At 44.6% G+C, this 20,791-nt stretch overlaps 2 protein-coding genes across 25 annotated transcripts in view; one reads left to right on the top strand and one right to left on the bottom strand.

Annotated features, from left to right (window-relative positions):
- The window catches only part of ccdc88ab (coiled-coil domain containing 88Ab), a 57,552-nt gene extending 48,458 nt beyond the window's left edge, over positions 1–9,094 (top strand). The window contains exons 30-37 of one of the 5 annotated variants that reach the window (XM_079280372.1): positions 575–652; positions 2,240–2,476; positions 2,708–2,761; positions 3,584–3,673; positions 4,326–4,606; positions 4,977–5,433; positions 7,223–7,314; positions 8,003–9,094. In XM_079280372.1, coding sequence (XP_079136498.1) covers positions 575–652; positions 2,240–2,476; positions 2,708–2,761; positions 3,584–3,673; positions 4,326–4,606; positions 4,977–5,433; positions 7,223–7,278 — 1,253 coding nt within the window. In that variant the 3' untranslated portion in view covers positions 7,279–7,314; positions 8,003–9,094. Of the gene's footprint in view, positions 1–574; positions 653–2,239; positions 2,477–2,707; positions 2,762–3,583; positions 3,674–4,325; positions 4,607–4,976 lie in introns of all 5 variants that reach the window. The other 4 variants (XM_079280371.1, XM_079280368.1, XM_079280369.1 and 1 more) reach the window with 4 other exon arrangements.
- A 1,418-nt stretch (positions 9,095–10,512) lies between these two features.
- Positions 10,513–20,791, bottom strand: part of camk2g2 (calcium/calmodulin-dependent protein kinase (CaM kinase) II gamma 2) — a 48,961-nt gene continuing 38,682 nt past the window's right edge. For 4 of the 20 annotated variants that reach the window (XM_079280234.1, XM_079280250.1, XM_079280249.1 and 1 more), the window contains 8 exons: positions 20,621–20,665; positions 19,039–19,093; positions 17,316–17,420; positions 16,852–16,983; positions 15,768–15,843; positions 15,439–15,533; positions 15,001–15,252; positions 10,513–14,212 (listed from right to left, as the gene is read on the bottom strand). In XM_079280234.1, coding sequence (XP_079136360.1) covers positions 15,020–15,252; positions 15,439–15,533; positions 15,768–15,843; positions 16,852–16,983; positions 17,316–17,420; positions 19,039–19,093; positions 20,621–20,665 — 741 coding nt within the window. In that variant the 3' untranslated portion in view covers positions 10,513–14,212; positions 15,001–15,019. The remainder of the gene's footprint in view (positions 14,213–15,000; positions 15,253–15,438; positions 15,534–15,767; positions 15,844–16,851; positions 16,984–17,315; positions 17,421–19,038; positions 19,094–20,620; positions 20,666–20,791) is intronic. The other 16 variants (XM_079280236.1, XM_079280240.1, XM_079280242.1 and 13 more) reach the window with 9 other exon arrangements.

Genomic DNA, 20,791 nt, shown 5'->3' with positions numbered 1-20,791 from the left:
TGTCTCTGCACAGAAGTCTGCCCTTAAATGTATTATTCAGGATTTAAAGAGGTGTGTGGGAGGGATCTCAGTCCATCCAAAAAGCTCTTGAACAAGCATTTACATATTATAAATGGAGACTGAATTATAATTTATATATTTATAATAATGCTCCATAAGTCCATTACATTAATGTAGCATTGCTGCTGTATTATATAAACGGTATTTCCATGAAACACGAAGAAGGAAGTGTATTTTTATGGATTTAAAACACCTTAATGATAAATCCAATATGCTTCGTAATCATGTGATCCACCCCGAGTTCTGAGTCATGTATTGTAGTGTTTGTGTCTATTGCATTGTCTGTCTATTGTCCGGTTGAGTGTCCAAGGGCTCAACTCTCTCTCTCTCTCTCTGCATCTCCCCCCTGGCTCTCTTCGTGAGAACATTAACCACATCCCTCTGTTCTGCCCTCCTTTTTCTTTTGTTTTTCTTTTCCTCACCCGGGCTCGTTCTCTCTCTCTCTCTCTCTCTCTCTCTCTCTCTCTCTCTCTCCCCCTGGCCGTCCGTCTGTCTCTGGCTGCGCTCCCGACAGCTTTAAAAAGGTTGCCTTTCATGAGGAACAGATCCAAGGACAAAGACGAGGCCAAGGCCATCTACCGGCGCTCCATGTGTAAGACTTCCCCGTTAGCCGCCACGCGCTAGCCTTCCTCCGCCTCCTCTCCCTCTCATCGCCACACTCGGAGACACAAAGAAGGAACGGTCACTGATTTCACGGTTGGCTGCAGTGTGACGGGGCGAGACGGGGGCCGTATGGCCGTCTCAGGTTTCAGTCACAGCTCTTAAACCTACTCATGCCTGCAGTCATTTATCTGACGGTTATCTGATGTATTTTAGAGACGTCTGCACGAGATTTACCAACGATTCAAGTTTAAAATATGATCCACAGTCACTGTAGCCCCATGCTGCTGCATCTGGTGACCTCAGTGACTTGTCCTTCTGATTGTTGTCCAGTAACCCCTCGCTCTCCGTCACCTCCTCCGCCCTGCGTCTGCCACCTCCACTCCCTCCTGTAGAGTCTCTGCTTTCACCAGTGTAGTGCCACTTTGTTCCCACTATTGGCAGATGAGCGAATAACACACACTTTATTTACTTTGTCTTCAAGCAAAGGTGCACAAAAAACATCAGGGCTAACCTCAAAAAAAGCAGTCGTGCAAAAACGGATGTGACAGCAAGAATTTCGTCTTTCTGTAGATGTGTCTCTTGTTGTGTGATGCCGTTTCATCTCTCTTGGTCCTGAGTCATCTACCGAAGCCTCATCTTTCAGTGTGGTCACTGTGGGAATCATTATGCAACAGGCGACCTGTCGGGCAGCTTTGTGTGCTCTGTGGTTTCATTTTGTTTCTGATAGTGTGTGTGCGTGTGTGTGTGGTGTGTGTATGAGGGTGTGTGGTCAGGTGAGAGAGACTGAGGGTTTGCCTTTCATGCGCCTGTGGTGCGTTTGCCTCCATCTTTGATGACAGCATGGCTTGAAAAGAAAATAATAACCGCCTGATCGCCTCAACTCGCACTCACCATGGAGGACTTGAAATGGAGCCACTACTCTGTCTGTAACTCTCTCTCTCTCTCCCTCTCCCCCTCCCTCTCTCCCTCTGTCGGTGTGCTGCATTTCAGATCTTATTCTGCTGACATGGACTCGCCTTGTTCTCACTCTGCTGCTGCTCAGAGCAGCTTTGCATGCCTCCATGCTTCTCCACCATCACATACGGCTCCGTAAACAAAGTGCACAAAGACGGTGGCCTTCTCAGATATTATCTATCGCCTTTAAAAAAAAGTATCTGCAGGATGCCAAAGCTGCTGCCATCTTTATGCACTTTGAGTGACATTTTAAAATGTATTTTTTTAATACTGTTTGCTTGCACGGGCCTTCATTTCCAAAAAGGCTAGACTTGATTTTATTGTATTCTACAAAATACATTTTTCACTGAACTAACCGTTATGATCTTTTATATCTACGTTTGGAGTGGAAACTACTCCAGTAGCCTGTAGGAGGGTACTAGTGATTATGAAACTGTTCTTTAACCCTTAAGCCATTTTACACCCTCAAGTGATTATCTTTAAAGAGATACAAACGTCTCCATCACGTTCAGTCAAAGTTAACACTTCTTTTGGGTACAAAAAGCTTAACGAGCATGAACTGAGGTGGATGGCTGATGTTCCTGTCTGGGCCTAATTTCCATCCCTCCGTTGGTCCGTTCAGCCATGAATGACCTGCTGCAGACCATGGCGGTGGCGGGCGGACCCGGGGCTCAGTGGGCGAGCAGCATTGATAACCTGGACGGCGCCGAGGCCGGAGATGCCGGCATGACCGTGAGCAGCAGGCGCGGCGGGCAGCGCATGAAGGAGCTCGCCTTCTCCACCAACGCCATCGACTGCGCCGCCCTCACCCTGCCCAGTGCCAGGCACAGCAGGGCCAAGCACCGGCTTCAGGTCAAAGGTCAGGATGCTGGTTTTATTTTTTGTGAGGGAAGGGAGAAACGGCCATATTGAGTGTCTTTTTTACCAGATTTCAGGTATAAAAGGATCTGCAGATCTGTTATACATTTATTTATTCCCTTATTCAGTAGACTGGACTCATTGGTGTGAAGATTGATATGAAGCTGGTGACATTGTGTTACATCAAAGTGAAAGAAAGCCGCTGTAGCACCACTCTTCTGTGTCCCTACAGATGATGCCTCCTGTGAAGATGTTGCCGGCTCCTCAGATGACCCCAAGAGTCAAGGTAAGACTTGACATTAGTAAAGAAAAAGGTCATTTCAGCAGCTTCTTAACACCAGCCGGCCTTTCAAACAAGGAATCATCGGTCCCACTGCTAATCTATGGGCTGCCTTCCTGCACCAGAGAGAGAGAGAGAGAGATATGCGCAAACCCCGTTAGTGTGACGCACCCTTCAAACATGTCGTGTGCCACATGTGTTGAGTTGTGTGTGTGTGTGTGTGTGTGTTATAAGCGACCACTACTCGGCACTGAATCCCACTCCCGGCCACAATGTGCTGGTTCCTAGACATGAACAGAACCGTGACAATGATCAGTGACGTAATCGTTCATTTAAAATGGTAATTCGGTGACACCCGTGTCCTGAGGAAATGATTTCGCGGTGCTTGGTTTCCAGCTGAAACTGTCCCTGTGAAGAGCAATGTCACCACTTCTTCTCTTTCCTTTCTTCCTTTTCAACTCCTCCCCCTCAGTTTCACATAAAGCCGCCCATTTATTCTTTCCATTACTAATCTTACTCTGCCGCCCGCTGTTAATCAGTATTATCTCTACCGGGTCCCTTTTTCCACTGAGGTGGCTTGGTCCTTGGATCTGAGCGTCCATGTCCGCTCACAGCAGCTTCTTTGTTTGCTGACTGGACATATTGGTGCTGCAGCCTGGCACTGAGCCACCCTTCCTGTCCCTCTGCCTGGCATGTGCCATCTGCTGCCCCAGCAGGACACGTTCTGTCAAACCGTCAGCGAGCACCTTCGTGTTACTCTTTGTGTTCGTGCATGTATATATAGTCTAACTGTGTGTGTGTGTGTGTGTGTGTGTGTTCCCTACCCAGCCTGCAGACCCACCAGTCTCCATAGCAACAGGACCACCAGTAGTAATAGTAACAATAACTCCCACCTCATTTCTCCTCTGGAGGGCAAAGGTATGCTGCTCCTTCCCTTAACTCAACTAACATTCCTCCTTTGCTCCCTTTTATCTTTTTCTTTCATGCCTTTACTCAAACCTACTTCAATGTGTCCTCCTGTGAAGTCCGTTCATCCTGATTTAAAAAAGTTAAGGGTTACTTTTTTCTCTCCACTTCAAAAAAAAAAAATCATTCTCTTATTCAAAATCAATATATCAGGATGATCCAGAGCCTTGGTGCTAGCTACACTTAGTCTTATGTTTCACTGACATACTGACACATGGGTGGGAGGTGCACCGTTCCTGCGTCATGGATCTATTTAATATTCAATGTAGGTTTTGATGTACTTACAACTGACAGCTTATTGAAAGTTCAACACGTTCCTAAAATCTGCTTATTTTCTCTCATTTCCAAGGCATCAGATGTTATAAAAGAGCAATAAAGCTATAACACACTTCAGTTATGACAAAAGCAAATAACAAAGCAGTATATTACGGTGTGCATTTTACATTTTGCTTTAAAATGAATTCTATCATTGCTATATATTGTGAAAGAGTAGGCAGTGTAGAAGAGTGATCCTGATGCAGTTCCTAGTGGTGAATGAAAAAGGTCATTAAAGATCATCGATTACGTTCCCAGTGTTCTAATCACTGGACTGTCCCTCTCACAGGCGCGTTGAACGGCAGCCTCAGCCGGCCTCACAGTGAGAGCAGCGGAGAGTTCAGCCTGAGTTTGGACCAGGAGGTTTGGTCCAGCAGCGGCAGCAGCCCCGTCCAGCAGCCCGCCTCCTCGCGCTTCTGCCACCAGAGCCCCCTGCAGCTGCGCAGGTCGCTCGACCCGTCCGCCGCCGCCGCCGGCACCGGCCCGACCCAGGTCACGAAGACGGGATCCCCAGTCAAGGAGGTGCTGTCCCTGCAGCAGTTCCTGGATGAGGGTATTGATCCTGCAGAGGTGAGGTTTCTAACTGATGTGGAATGTTGCTGTTATGGTTTTGTTTGTTTGAAAACATCCAGATGAAATAGTTCAGAACCCAAAGATATTTGTTTTATGACCATATTTGACAGAAGCTGAATGTTTTTTTTTTCGTTTTTTTTTCTGCAATCTAAAATGCTCTTGAAATAATACAGGAATATTCATTCACCCTCAATTTAGCAGGCTACATTTTAAAGGTAAATGCATCTATCTGGTCCACTTTAAGAGCAAAATAAGAAATTATTCAAAAGAAAAACACTTTAAGATGGTGTCGGTGATGAAACGATATATTTGTGCGGCTCAACTGGGGGCTGAACTTGCCACCGTTTCTTTGCTGTGTCTTCTGCAGTCTGGCAGTCAGGAGAACCTCACCGTAGACTCTCCGCGCCTCTCCACCGCCTCTGAGCACGTGCAGAAAGAACGCCCTCCCACAAAGAGCCGAGGCATATTGCGCTCATCCAGTGGGAAGGCGGCGCCGCTCAGCTCCGATCGCCCACCGAGAGCCGCCGGACTACCGGGCCGCCCGACCCTGCGCAAGGCGGAGAGCACCCGCGTGAGAGGCTCCGTCCCGGTCCGCTCCAGCCTGGCGTCGCAGAGCAAAGCCACGTCCGTGTCCGGACGCCTGGACTTGGCTTCCTCCACCACGCTGCCGCGTGCCAGCAGCGTCATCTCCACCGCCGAGGGCACCTCGCGCCGCACCAGCATCCACGACCTGCTCTCAAAGGACAACCGGCAGCCGGTGTCCATCGACGCTGCTGCGCCTCTTGCCTCCACCAAGGCTGGGGTGCGCTCCCAGCCTACACCCAGTGAGTACCACCCCAACAGCACCAACCTAAAGGGACCCCTTACCACCGCCACCCCCCTGCCCAAGTCACTCAGCTTACCTTGCCATAGCTTGGAGGATCCCGACCTCTCCACCCTCGAGTCTTTCCTCGGCCCATCCTTCACCGTAGAGTCTGTGTTCATGGACTCCATCTTTAGTGAGTCGGTGGGCAAAAACCTCCCCTTCCTGTCTCTAAACCCCACCCTAGTCAGCAACATCAGTGGGCCTCCGGTTACAAATAAAACGCACCCTCCTCCTATCCCCGACCATGTTTCTACCCAAAACCCGGATCCTTGCAGCCACTCAAATGGCCAGACGCAATCCAGCCCGGCCAGTCTGAAAGAGTCCAGCGAGGCCGTTGGTCCAAGTTGTGAGAATGATTTGGACCAGTCACTGAGCCCAGAGGACGAGCAGTCCCTGTGGTATGAGTACGGCTGTGTGTGAATGACGGGGAGGTTGCGGCCGATCTTTCTACCAAACTCGACGTAAAGAGGGGAAAGAGGAAGGATGGATGAATCCTCTGCATGTATTTATTGGAGCCCTATCTCTACGTGGTGTTTTTGTTCTTTTCTGTTTGCCGTGGTGCCGATTAGTGAATCGGTTTGTTATTATTTTTCGCCACCTCCTGTTTTCTGCCTGGTTCTTTTCTCTGAGGTGGGACTTTGATGAATGTTCTTTCATCCAACAGCCATATTATTGTTTCCTCATCAGACCTGTGTCACTGGCTAACACTGTACTATTATCTGCCGTTTAGGGCGTGTTCTATCACAGTTGAGGCTTCGTATTTATATCAGTTAACAGTGAGTATAATAACGGAGATTCAGGGAACTTGTCACCAGGATCCATTCAAGCAAATACCTAAAAAATCTTAATGTCACAGAGCTGCAATGTCTTTTCAACGTGTCAGATAATCGATTCACTTTCCACTTCCTGTTCATGATGATGTCTCGATGATATTTGGGCGACTGGGTGTCTTCTTCACTGCTTTTTAAACATCATCCACTAAATTGCATGGCTTTGTTCTGTCCAACCTTAAAACGCTCATTTTGATTGCTGTGATCAAAATGGTTGTCATGTTTATCTTTTTGTTTCGTATTGACGTGGTGTTTGGTCTGTTTCTGTACATTTGACACCTTTTTTCTGTATTTTGTTTTTTGTCTGATATTATTAATTGACGGAGCATTTTGCGCTGCAGGTTTTGCTCACGTGGGTCTTAACTCACGTCTTGGGCTGGTGACAAAATGATGACGCTTCATTCCTAAAATAATCTGAGGGGAAGGGTCAGCTGGTTAAGGGGAAATTGACGGTGACGGTAAAGGAGGATGACGTTGGTGATGATCATATTTCAGTTATTGTCGGCCCTTTATCAGTTATTGAAACAGGAAGTCAATACAGTAAGAACAGTTTTCAGTGCTCAGATTGTTTTGTGAATGAAGCGAACATCATTACTTTTTGGTATCTGGAAACTTTTGTTTACTCATCCCGACGCACCACAAATTGAGACTGGATAATATCTGATTGTGTGTTTTCGACTGGCTGACTGTACAGATTGTTGTAATCATTAAGTTATAATCAAAGACGAGCGCAGCTTTCTGTGCCAATACCAGCAGAGCCGTCTGCCTCTCCAGCCTTTATTTATTTCTGCTTTTGTACTCTGGACTTGCTGGTCTGAAGTTGCTTTAATGTGTTTTTTTTTATCTACATGCAGGTATAAGGTACATTTGGTGTCTCTTGTCTACAGATGTAACATAAACATTGCCTTTGTCCTACAGATGTGGAGGGCAGAAAGTCTAAAAGCAGGAGCGGGGAGCCGCAGCAAAGCTGCTAAACCCTCGTCTGTCTGCTACCATGCTGCGAGCGCGTGGTGAGTGAGTGCTGCTCGAGCGGGAGGAATAGGGTTCGGGGTGTGGGGGGTGGGGGTTCGGTCTTGTCTCCATGGGAACGTAAAACATGGTGTAACAGATGTCGTCCATCCTGCCATGCTTTGCTTCTGTAAGCCCCCCCCCACCCCGTCACTGTCCTGTCCGTCACTCCACCGTCCCCGTGGTGCCAAACGCCTGTTCACAGAGCCTGATGGGACCCTGATGGGACCTGGTGGGACCCTGATGGGACCCTGGTGGGACCCTGGTCTGCATGGCATATGGGATGTTCAGCCATGTCGCTCTCAGTGGATGAAGCCTTTGCCTGTTTGTGTCCCCAAATCTCCCCCCACAAGAGGAGTTCTGCGGTACCTCCCCGTATCCCTCCTCCATGGTGCTCCTGGTGTTGTGGCTGCAGGTGACTGATGACTGTTTCCTCCTGGTGAAACAGAAGCTGGCCCTTTGCTGCTCGTTGCTGCTGCATGGCTTCAGTGTCGCGCTGAAATCCTTCCCCCTTCGTGTTCCCTTGATGATGCATGTAGATCCAGGCTGGCTGCTTCCCTCTGTCTCCTCACAGATTTCACTGTCTGCTGATACAATTTCTGACTTTAAATCTTCTCTTTTTCTTCTGTGTTGTGTTTCTTTCAACTTTTCCTCTTTACTTTCTAATCTGTCTACTTCTTCTTCTTCTAGTCTTTCCACTCTTCTTTGCTTGCCTGGGTTTCAGAGAGAACGGTGGCCTTGGAGCTGTGTGTCTGAAGCCTAGTAGAGTTAATCTGCTGAGACCGTCTACAGTGAGAAAAGATTGTATATCCCAGTTTCCTCTTGTTTTAAACCCCAGCACACTACAGTAGAGAAACGTGGCTTCCTTCTCTGTTTTCTTTTTCTTCCTTGAATCAAGGAAACGGAAAAATCCTAGAAAATGTTGCTTTGACAGTTTTTGTTTTGTATAAGGACTAAAGCTGTGGCAGATTGCACTGCCACGCGTCCCTCAGTGTGACAGACTGCTAGATGTGCGCTAGTCTCTCCGGACTAAGATGAAGTGCCAATGTCCACACATCTTAAAGCAGACCGATGACTCCGCTTTGGATCTTCTGTGCAACTTCAAACTCAGCCGGACCTTCTTCTGCCCAACGCCATGATCATAAAACGTCTTTTTGTGAATGGGCAGCATGGACAACATTCAGTCAGGCTCAAACAAAACATTTTTCAAAGCATGTCGGCACCAAAACATTTCAGACGATCACAATCTGCATGGGGCAATCAATCAGCCAATCACCCCACTTCCTTCCTTTGTCCAATCAGAGAGGACAGCGATCAGCGGGGATTTGCCGAATGGACTTGGACATGAAGCCATGGCGGCTGTGTGATTGACTGCCAATCATGAGTGAAGGTTGTGTGACCTGAGAGAGACACTAATCATGGGAGTGTTCCAGGTCACCTATAGTTGGCAGCCACGGCTAATGCGACACACACACACACAAACCCTACACACTGTTCATCTTAGCTTAAATCATTGAAGTCTCACTAAACCATCTCATTTGTCGCTTCCCATCCTGCTCTGAGAAGGAAACCGGTAAAAGTACACTAAAGTGGACTTCCTGCTTCCGCAGCATCGTGTATCTACTTCCTGCTTCCGCAGCATAGGTGACCTGTAACCTGCCCAGTACGTGCAGGTTTCTGTTGCTGTGTTGAACATGATGGTGATGATGAAACCCAGTGTTTTTCCTCCTTTTCCACTTTTTACATAAATCCATATGATGTAATTAAAATTCATCAAGACTACCGCTTGGCTCTTGTGTTTTGTATGCTGAACCCGCCCAGAACATGTTATTTTCAGGAACTTATTGTGCAATACACAGTCACTGTGTGTACACCTGTGCAGTACCATCTACAGCTATTATGTCAACAGCTTACCTTGTTGGGTCTTTGTTTATATTGTCAGAGATGTTGATTCATTTCTACGGTCGTTTTTGAGGCCTTCGGGGTGTTAATAGTGTTACCAGGTGTTTCTAATTGTCTGATGAGGGAGCCCAGTTAAAGAAGAGTACTTAAGAGTACTCCCCCTGTTTAGCCTTGCACTACTATAATATCAGTCACGATAAGATGGTTAGAAAAAGCAGAATCGGATGTATTCTTTTTTTTGTTCCACACCGTGTCCTGTCTGAGTGAGGGAGGAAAGAGATCGGCATGAATCGGGTATAAAACCACTCTTCACAGTCTGTCTTAAGACCATAGTCACATGCCAGTGTCCACACGTTGGACAACATCTACAGTCATTGATCCTGAAGTCAATGCCTTCTTAGTACAATTACATTAGTACATTCTGCAGTAACACCACTTCAGATTAGAAGATACCAGATTGATTTGTCTCGCTTTCATATACATTTTCCAGGACTTTGTATGCCATCACTTACAAAGGGGTCTGTCAATGGCCGGCATGAAGAGGAATGTTTACGGCAAGCAAACCAATTTTCAGTGCATAAATGGGCACCGGATTGTTTTAGGACAGACTTAAAAATGAAGCTATTACACCTTTTAAAGAGAAGACAAGTTCTATTGCTTTGCGAACATGCTCACTGTAAGTTTGATGAGATGCCACTTGCCTTGTGAGGTTTAGGTTGGTCTGTGGCACTCCCTCGAGGTGACTGTCAGTACTGCACTGATAGTGAAGTATAAAGTCTGAATATGACAAAATATTGTTCTGTGTGAATGGAAAATCCTCAGCATAAGAGGGACAATCTTACTTTAAAATAAACATTTAAAGACGATTTTTCCCCCTCTTACCAAACAAATGTTCTCACTCAAGCTATGCCAAATGATATGAATCAATATATTATGACAAATGTTCAATTTTCAAATATCACACATCAGTCTATGCTGAATGCACTAAGTCCAGTCTTATAATATGCACTATATTCCAGTCTTGTACATTCTCACGTTTAAAATAAAACCTTACGTTTGCTCTTAATTTAAACAGACAATATTACACATCTTATGATATATAGCATTCAAATATGTAATGTAAGTATATTGTCTTTATGCTTAATTTCAAACGGCTGTAAATAATTATACTTTAATAACCGCATTCACCACACAAGGACATTTTTAAGCTGCAACATGAGAAACGGACGCCAGTTGAAATGCTATATTTATTAAATACAAATTTTAAAGCTATGAAGAACAACCATCCAAACACCTGATCGTTTTTAATGTATGTTTATTTACTGTATGATCATGCAAAAAAATCCAGCATCCAAATGAAACTCAGAGTATAGACACGCGTAGCCCCTTTAGTATAAGGCTACGATGCAATAAACGCACTTACATACAAGCGAAGGCTCTTTTCTAATCATTGATGCATTTTACTGTGAGATAACATCGCTTGATTTCAATTTCTCAGACGGAGCCATTTCATAACCTCGAGGATGCAAGTAACATAGATTTCCATTTCTTTATCAAGAAAACAGTGAATTACCAGAAAGTAGACGTGCATATTTCCTCCATTTGTAGAACTGCATATATAGTGTTGATGTTTAAGATTGTGGTTTTTAAATGATCCTTTTTTTCAACATTCCAATGATGTTTTCTTCCCCTCAGGTCAGTCAGGTTCTGTTTGCATCCAATGACATTTGCCAAAGTATTTTAACTATGGAGTTATTCAAATGTATATGAAGCAGGACAACAGACGGCCCGCTACTTGATCTACTGTGAACGATGGTTACTGTGTGAAGGCGATCTGATTTTTGGTCACGTTCCCCATTTACATTAGTGAGACTGAAAAGTCGATACCCTGTCACGTTAGATAATCTATTACATTACAATGGATCTCATTGAGACTTTAGCTGAAGCAGGGAGGTCACTCTGTCGTCCGGCCATGCTTTTCTATTTTTAGGAGCAAATGGACATATAATTGTGGCATAAAACTTGTTGTTTTTTTTACCTGGAAAGACTATGAAGTATTTGATGTATATAAATCAGAAAATTAGGAATTCTGTAGTAATTCAATTTAACAATTAGGAGATAACAAAATACAATGGCCCCTCCCCCCCGAGATAAATCGGAGGTGATTAAAGGTGCTCTGTGGAGTTCTCTTGCAAACAATGCTTCTGCATTGTCTTTATCTTTGAGGGCAAACAAACACGTTGGATGATTTACGTCTGAAAGGTGTCTTTTCTACTGCCTTTGATGACTCATCGCTTCCTTGCGTGTTGTCGCTGTCTGTAGATCAGTAGAATAGTGTGACCTTTGGCAGGAATACTGAGGAACTTTGCTCCATCTATTGCTAACAACTCCACAGTGTGCCTGTAATAGGCTAGGAAGAAATATTGATGTAATTTGTGGTCGTTTTTTTTCAGGCCTCTAAAATGATACCTGCTCATCTGACATGTGGTGAGCAGCTGTTAGTAGATACTGCCTGATTTTAACGGGTCATGAGCCAAAAAGGTTGGGAATCACTGTCCCACAGCTATTAAAAAAAAAGAAAAGTGTGAGTGGGCTCACTGCATCAACAGCCTGTTCTTTGGTCAAAATCTGTCAAGTCTGAATTTTCATGGCAAGAAAAGCACGCGTGTAACTAACAACATACTATCCCAGAAAGTTAGTCATTTTTTACAACTGGGCTTTTCTTCTTTTGTCAGAATGTCTGCTGTGAAGATCGATTCTGGCTTCATATTGATCGATCAAAAATACAATTTTCAACTTGATCCAACCGTCCAAATACTTCGGCAAACTGAGAATGGAGCTGGTTGTTCCCTCAGATCACTTTCCCGTCTTTAAGGTAACGCGTAAAGTTTAACTGAGTCTCACTTTTCCATTCAAAAACATCCCCGTGACTGTGTGGAAATACACAAAGAAAATGGCATGTCAGATGTGACAGCACTCCGAAAGAAGCACAGCCGGTTGATACAGCAGGACGGGTCTCGCATGTGATTCACAATGTTTTATTCATATATTTTTAAAAATCTGCTCGACTGTCTCGGTGTACGTACAAAGCCAAAGGTGTGCGATGCTTTGGAGCATCGTCGTGACGAGCACGAGTTACTATGGAGCAGCGTGGCACACACTCACACACTCAACGTTTCTACGACACAGAGAAGAAACAGTGCTGTGAAGTTTAACCATTGACACAGAGATATCTTTTGTCCTCTTTAAAGGGAGAATCTCATGTGCTTATAATGATGTGAGTTCCAATATAAGTCGCCACAGGTGTGTAATAAGTAGTTTGGTCTTAAGGTTTCAGCATTCAGTGTGTGTGTGTGTGTGTGTGTGTGAGAGAGAGAGGGGGCAATAGGGACGGTAAAAAAGGGTTGTGGCAGTCGCCCATATTTTTCTTACAGATCTGGCTTTTAAACAACTATAAAAATATCAACATCAAAACACTAACAACCGTTACATTTACAACAAACGGTGACAAAAAGGACCAAATCCATTGATTGCCATCAGCGAAGGTCCCGCAGCCGGCAGAGCCCTCTTCCCATCATGCCCTTTTTTAGTCTCAATCCTTCAGCTGCATTCCCTTTTTAACATGCTTTTATTTTTTTTTGATAATTCCAGGACTCCACACAGAAGTACAGCAAGCCAAAACGGACAACACACACATTTTAGAACGAGAGACAGGCATAAGGGTGACATCATCATTACACGGCGAGTTGCTACTTGGACAGTAATAGGGCTCCAAGCGCAGCACGTGGAGAGTATAAGAGGCAGGAATGATGGAAGTAGAGGGGGAGAGGGAGGGTGGACGAGGGAAAAGAAATTTGAGCGAGCGCAACCTGAAGTTGCAGAAAGGCTCGCTCCCTCTGGAGAGCGAACACAACAGCATCGAGTCCTAATTGTCTGTGCAAAAACAGTACAGGCCAGTAGATAGTTTAAATATTTCAAGCTTCACGTCAAGAGTACACAAAAAACGGAGGAAAGAAAAGTACAACGTTGCCGTGAGAGTGCGTCCATGCTTTCAGATTAGGTAGTTCAGAGATGAGCGGAGCTTTAGACTTTGATGGATGGCGCCTCTCAGTGTTCAACTCCAATCACTGCAGCGCAGACACACGGAGGCCTTCTGCAACTTCAGGGCGAGTGTGTGTGTGTGTGAGAGAATATTTGTGTTGGTATTTACACCTCGGGACCTCAAGGCAAAACAAATAAATAAAAAATAACACGCATGCTTAACTGGCTTCCTTACACCCTGAAAATAGATCCCGTTTCCCCCTTTCTCCTATTTATACACAATACTATCAAACTAAATCGCCCTATTTTGATTAAAATGTATCCTTTTTCAAGAACCCCTTTAAAACTTTGACACCTAAAATGGATGTTGAATTCTGATATTACGTTGATATTAGTCGCTCTACTTCCCATAAACCCAAGCCAGATATACCCGTGAACTGTGAAACAAACAGTAATTATAGCAGTGAACATTCTGCTGCTCTCTCCAAAACAAAAATCACATTTTTCCAATATTACACTTGCTGCCCCCCGTTCTATTCACTATGTGTGTGAAGTGTACTTTTTCTGTTTATAGAACAGTTAATACTTTTCCTGATAGCAGACAAAACAGACGGGGAAATAAAGGCCATGGGAGACAAAGACCAAGGACAGCATCGCCCCATCGCCCCTCTGTCGCCACCAGAAGCATGCACCATCTGCAAGAAGGGGCTGAGGTCCGCCGGGCCCGAACACCACATAGCTAGGGTTGGACTGGATTGGTGTTGGTCTGTGTGATCGGTCTTTCAGGCAAGCTTTTGAAATCGGCTTCTTATTTTTATTTTTTTAAATTTATAATGTGTGTTTTCGCCCACTTTTATGTTTTTACAACTTTCCAAGCAGCTTCTTCCTGGTCAGGATCCAGGCACCAATCCGACCACGGAGATAAATGCTCCAAACAGCTTTAGAGTTCAGGCAAAGCTGGAGGAGGAAGAGTGCAAAGGTTAGTGGGAACAGGTTAGTGGGAACATGTTGCCCTAAGTGGAGCTAAATGCAGATGGTTTAGGATTTACATGTTGAGGTTTTGAGATATCAGTCACTGGAATCTTGTTTGTGCTATTCGAAGCTTTGGAAACGACAAAAAATGATTAACAGCAGCATAAAAAGGCCATAGAAGGCTATATAAATGTAACTTAAAAGGCACAGTATGTCATAAGGAATATGAGTACAGTATGTGATGAGAATGGCAATAAAATGTTATAAGAGTCATAGTAGAGTATGTCTTAAAAATGTAATTGAAAAGTATGGTATTCCACAAAAATGTCCAAAAAAGTCAAACATAGTATGCAAATAAAAAGTCATAATACAGTATGCAAATAAAAAGTCATAATACAGTATGCAAATAAAAAGTCATAATACAGTATGCCCTAAAAAGTCTAGTATAGTATGTTGAAAGTCATGTCATGGTTTAGTATTTCAAAATTAAAACAAAAGAAAAATCTGATGATAGTACGGCGAAAAAAAAGCCATAAAATGTCACAGTATAATATGTCGAATGAAGTAATGTTATAATATGTCGAATAAAGTAATGTTATGGTATGTCGAATGAAGTAATGTTATAATATGTCGGAAAAAGACATAATAAAAATCACATGGTGGCTCCCTGAATTGGCAGCCAGTCATCAAATCTCCTGGCCTACAACAATCCTTACATGCAGCATGAAACTCTTACTGCAGAGTGTGATAACAGGGAGGCGGTGTCACCCTACCTGGGCCTGGGTTCTCAGTTCACTGCAGGGGTGCAGCTGGTGCTCCTGAGCAATGGAAGTGCACGTTGAGCCATTTGGCATCGCGGCGGTGCCACACGCGCGTCTCCTCCGACTGGCAGGAGCGCGGCCGGCCTTGGCCGTCCATGTACTGCGTCAGGCGGATGTAAGCGATGCAGGCGGCATCCTCCCCGATCAGATGGACGTGGGGGTTGAGGATGGTGGTGTGCACTGGCTTGCTGTTTTTACTCAGCACTGTGGAGATGGAAAAGTGCAGTTCAGCAGTTGTAAATGGACTTCTGATGACTATCAAGTGTCAAAGATGCAACAATTAGTCAATTCTTCCTTTCCACAGCAACACTCTCATTAATCTGTATTCTCCCCCAAATTCTATGTCTTAATTTAGATTTTAGAAATAAAAAACAACACTGAGCAACTTACGGTTGTCAAAGTAGAACTTGTGAAAGTCCATGCCCTCCACCAGGTTTCCAAGAGCCTCCGGCTCAAAGGAAGTCAGTCCAGGGTCACAGATCCTCCTGTCAAAGGAGATACATAACCATAAATTAAGATTAAGATCCTGCAGAACAGATTACAGCTTTCAAGGTGTGTTCATCCCAAAACAAGCATTGTACATTAATGTATGTATTTCACAGGGGAATCAATTAAGAGTTTTTGTTGTGTTGGAAATGACAAAGAGCCTTCAAAAAGGCACAAAACTCAGCCTCGAACAACGCTGACTTGTGTTGTTTGAATTGCATATGCAAACTTACGTGTAAGCCTCGAAGTCCCCATTGTTGATGGCTTCAATCAACTGCTCTGTCATCTTTATTATCTCCTGTTTACGAGCTGAGAATAGAGAGACGGAGAGGAGGAGGGCGAAGACAAGCAGAAGAGGTTTGAGATGGTCAGAAATCATTCGGAGGCTGAACATAGAGATCCCGCTCCGCGTGCTCTGCCTGAACTTCCTTGAAACCTCTGACATTTGAAATGAGTTCATCACATGGGCTCTGCCTCTGGTAACAATGACGGTGACATTTGAAGTCACCCTGTACAAAACACACCACGATGTCCACTATTCATACTAAACACAACATCAAGGGAATGTGCAACACTGAAACCTGAACTTAACCCTTTAATGGTTTCACCCAGAAACAAACAAAAGATGTTTTTCTTCACATTAGTTGTCGTAGTTAACAAGCAGTCGTGTTTTCTGTAAAACCATCGCCGAACAACCTTGAGGCAGGAGTTGCATTGCCCCCAATGATGAGTGAGGTTTGTCAATGTCCATCCATAGTCTTGTTAGATTTGGCTGAGTTGAATAATTAATAACACTATTATTAAACATAATCATCATGTACTAACCTGATCACTCAATGCATTATTTTCAAGATATCACAGCTTGAAATGTGGGCAAACGAATGGTTTGAATGGAAGACCATTCAAAAATAAAAGATAACTGTTCACAACTCTTTGCAACTCTAAATATCTTTCACCACACACACACACACACACACACACACACACACACACACACACACACACACACACACACACACTTTATGAATTAAAAAAAAAGCCTAATTCTTTGGGAGCGGGCCAATAATTACTCAGATACAGCAGAAATTCTGAGGATTTGGCATAAATTCATTAGCACAACATCACACCAGAAATGCACAAACTGCATGCACACACACACTGTACATGCAGCTGCGGAGCCAGAAAAGACGGCTGACAAACCCTCCACACCTGCATGTACCTCCGTGTTCATAAATCCTCAAACTCTGTGCCATCAGGTGGCACGGAAAGTTAGAACAGACCTTTGCACAAGCACTGCACAACCTGCCCGGCACTTACTCTGCTGCAGGTTGCGGCTGACGCCTGCGGGGGGCGCCAGAGCAGACTCTGGTTCAGGACCGAGACAGGAGCTCTGAGCTGGACTGGTCTGAGGGACACTGGGGCTGCTAGCAGCCTCCTGCAGGGGACCAGCTGCAGGCAGGCACAGTCATCCCAGTAAAATAAAGTTATATTTAGCAAAGCTGAGACGCCATGTATATAAGCACATGCATGGCTTATAAAATGGTTTGTTCTGCACACAGTAGACGAAGCAGTTATTGTAGGAAATTAGCCTCCAGACACTGAGTGTAGAGACTGAACAGTAGCTTGTAGGCAGGCCTGGGTGCCAGTAGATGGCAGCACAGGAGGACAGAGTGGAGGAGAAGGGAGTTTGTTTTGCTTGCAGGGTAGATTTGTTGTTGGTTAAGGTCAGGACACAGAGAGAAGAGCTGACAGGTGAGTCAGGTAAACTGCTGCCGACTTACAGGTAGGTGGTGGGCAGCGAGGAGACAGGGTCTGGGTCTGCTCCTCAGTGGCGCTGCACTGGCTTACCACTGCACTGTCTGAACCAGTAGACTCACAGGCAGCCACTGCCCCCCCCATCCGAAGACAGACACACAAATACAAACAGATGCACACTGGCAGTGAGCTTACTATCATAAGAGTCCTCACTCTTTAGAAGTGAACCTATTTGTCATTCAATTGATTGTTTAATCTGTAAAAAAATAAATACCAGTTTGATAATTGATTAATCACAAAATGCCAAACATTTGATAGTACTAGCTTTTCAAATATGTAGATTTGCTTTTTTTCTGTTATTTATGAGAGTAAACTTTGGGTATCTTTGGGTTTTGGACTGACAACAAGATATTTAAATACATCTCCGAGGGCTGTCGAAAACTATAACAGGCATTTTATTCTGATATTTTACACACAAAACGATTGAGACAATGATCAGCAGATAAATTGTTAATCACAGGAGCCCTAATCACACGTTCCCACAGCTCGACGAGTCTTTAAATGACATGCTTCGTCCGAGCACAATCCAAAAGTATTCCGTTTTAATTTACGTGAAAAAAAGTAAAGCAGAGAGAAGATTTGGGAATAGATTTACTCATCAGAACACGCTTAAGAAGCCGCATCAATACAGAGCAGTCAGGTAGAAACCAACTGCACACACAGACGGAAATTGTCAAAACCAGCTGATTCAGACACCAGAAAGAAACAAATAGACTGGACAAGCAAACCCGATGAAAGCAACCCCCTCAGGTCCCGTGTGATCCAAACTGAATAACTGAGGAAGCTCTCGTGAGGTAGTGAGCGAGGAGTAAGTGCTAATTTACACCCAAACTTCGGATCAGCCGATGCAACAAGCTGCAGAGCACTTGTGAGCTGCAGAATTGTTTGTATCTAAAAGACGTTCTGCGCTTCATCTTGGAGAACTTTCCTTCACTCTGATTTTCTCCATGGAGGAGTTGATGCATCCTCGCACCGGTTGAGTTTGTACTTCAGAGTAGCCAAGATAAATGATGCTACATTCACTTAGCATGCAATCCATGCATCTAAAGGAAGTTGTATGAATGAGCGCGCTGAACTACAGGGAAACTCAGAACGGCCTCTCGATTGCATGTCAGTGATTATCCACCATGAGATCAAGGACTGGTAAACCCACAGAAAGCTGCCTTAAGTAACTGGATTAACGTGTTCCTGGCGGTAGCTCTGTCCTACTTCATTCGCCTGCAAACATTAAGCTGAGTCGACTAATTAAAGGCTTAAGTGGCGTGTGATGCTGGCATGTATGCACTCATGCACACCAACAATGGAAATGAGGCAAAGAGGTTTTGCCATTTGGCTCTGGAGAAATCGAACACGGTGTAAATGGAGACAACAGCAAAAGTTTATGCAACACCGTTATCGGCCCTCATACAAGCAGCGTATTTTCATCCAACTCTTCACGTCAAATGTGTCTTTACTGTGACGCTCGAAGGCGTCTGTCGTATTTCAACCGCTCATCTTCCTGGATCTCCAAGCCTCCGATACCTTGAGTAAGGCTGAGTTGACAGTCGCCCTAAACCTCTACCCAGTAGCCATGCAGCACCTCGAATACGAAGCGAAGAAATATGTTGTCATCTTTCTCTATCGACACAGTGGCAAAATATACAGTGAACAAAGAGAGACGTGCAGAGTAGGTGAAAGTTGGATAAGTACCTTTCCTACCTTTCATCTCCTCCTCTTCTGTGTTATTGCAGCTCTCTGTGGAGCCCTGTCAGACAGAGGTTAGGGGAGAAAGAGATAAAGATGGATGAAGGGGGGGGAGAGAAACAGCAAGACAAATCGTTTTTTTTATGAGAACGTGAGACGGGGTTGGGAAGCATTGGACACTTTGCCCATATGGACACAAAGACAACCTGACGGACAGACGGACAACCCCCTCCCAGGAGCACAAACCAGCCGGGACAGCAGCGAGGGGAAGCGCAGAGAGCCACACACAGAAGAGCAGCAAAGTGTGTGTGGGCAACCTGTAATCGTGTGACTAATTGTGACAGGAAGGAGTTCGTGAGTGCACGTTGGTGTGTAACCGCTCCCAGAGTGGAAGCAAGTCTTTGTGATAAAGGTGTGAATGTAAAGATAATTGTGGAACAGCACTGGCATTTGAATCTCTAGTGATAATGGTATTTCTCAACAGCACAAGCAGCATGGTGGAGGGTTCCCGTTTGAGTAAAAGGTCCGACATGCTTTTCTGAAGATGTACTCGTCAGTTTGCACGTGTTGCTGGTAAAGACGGTGTATTTAGGATTTTCTTTTTCGTATGAATTCAAAATGAACTGGATGCATCTGAAGGACACCACCAGATAAACTAATGTGACTTTACAGCGTTTAATCATAATCTTTCAGGGTTTCCCAAAGTGTGTTACAGCCGAGGAGCCTCACCGGATAGTCAATGCGTGCTTATTTTTAGTGCTTATGTACATTGTTTCATTTTGTTGAAGAACATTTGGCTCTTCAGGCTCAGGTTTTTCCTTACACTTAAAAAACACTGTGTGCGAGTTCATCCTTATCCGACGTGAGGGTCCGAGGAGTATGTTGGACATATTACAAAGCCCTCTCTGGCTAATTTGTGATATTGGGCTGTATTAATATTGTAGAAAATTGAATTGAATAAAAGTAACATTTTCCATTTGTGTGTTTACGTTATTGCAATCAGTTGATCAAACCTTTTCAAATATAAAAACTCCATGATCTTGTACACACTACACAGTCCAACCAGTCGAAATCAGGTGTCGATGTGTAAGAACAACATTTAACCAACGGAGTTGGAATTTGTTTTGACCAGTTGGACTTAATGGATTTGCAATATTATTTTTTTTATTATGAATTTCCCTTTTTGTTATCCCAGTTCATTTAAATCCTGGATAAGCAGAACAGTATACTTTTTAAAATCAAATAACTGATCATAATAAAACACTGAAACTCTACATGTATTCCAGTGGCTCCATGAAAGTGCACCTTCACAGTGATTAAAGCGAGCTACCCTCACTACAAGCAGGGGCTACACTCATCCGCTTCCAGATTTGGGGAGTTCACAGGATTTGACCCGCCTGGTAAACAGGAAGACACGGAATGAAATACACCGACAGAGGCCAGCTCACATAAGGAGCACAATGAAACGCACAGAGTCAACATAGTTACAGTTGACAGCGATGTATGGAGTACATTTAGAGAAAGTCCTCCACGAGTTACTTGCGAGTGTTAGCGGCCAGTGGCTAGTGGTGGGAGAAGGAAGGCTTACCTTGGTGCCGTCAGCTGGGTTGTGTACGACAGTTGTCTGGGCTTCCTGGGGGAAGGTCGGAGACACTTTACCATGCAGGGAGGTGATAGAGTGGGGGGTGTAAGGGGGCACCAGGGAACACCAACGAACTCAGTGACAACAAACATACAAAACTGATGCGTATGCGCACAC

Source organism: Melanostigma gelatinosum (assembly GCF_949748355.1).
Source record: "Melanostigma gelatinosum genome assembly, chromosome: 12".
In the NCBI taxonomy this organism is placed as follows: Eukaryota; Metazoa; Chordata; class Actinopteri; order Perciformes; family Zoarcidae; genus Melanostigma; species Melanostigma gelatinosum.
This window is presented reverse-complemented; position numbering and strand designations above follow the sequence as displayed.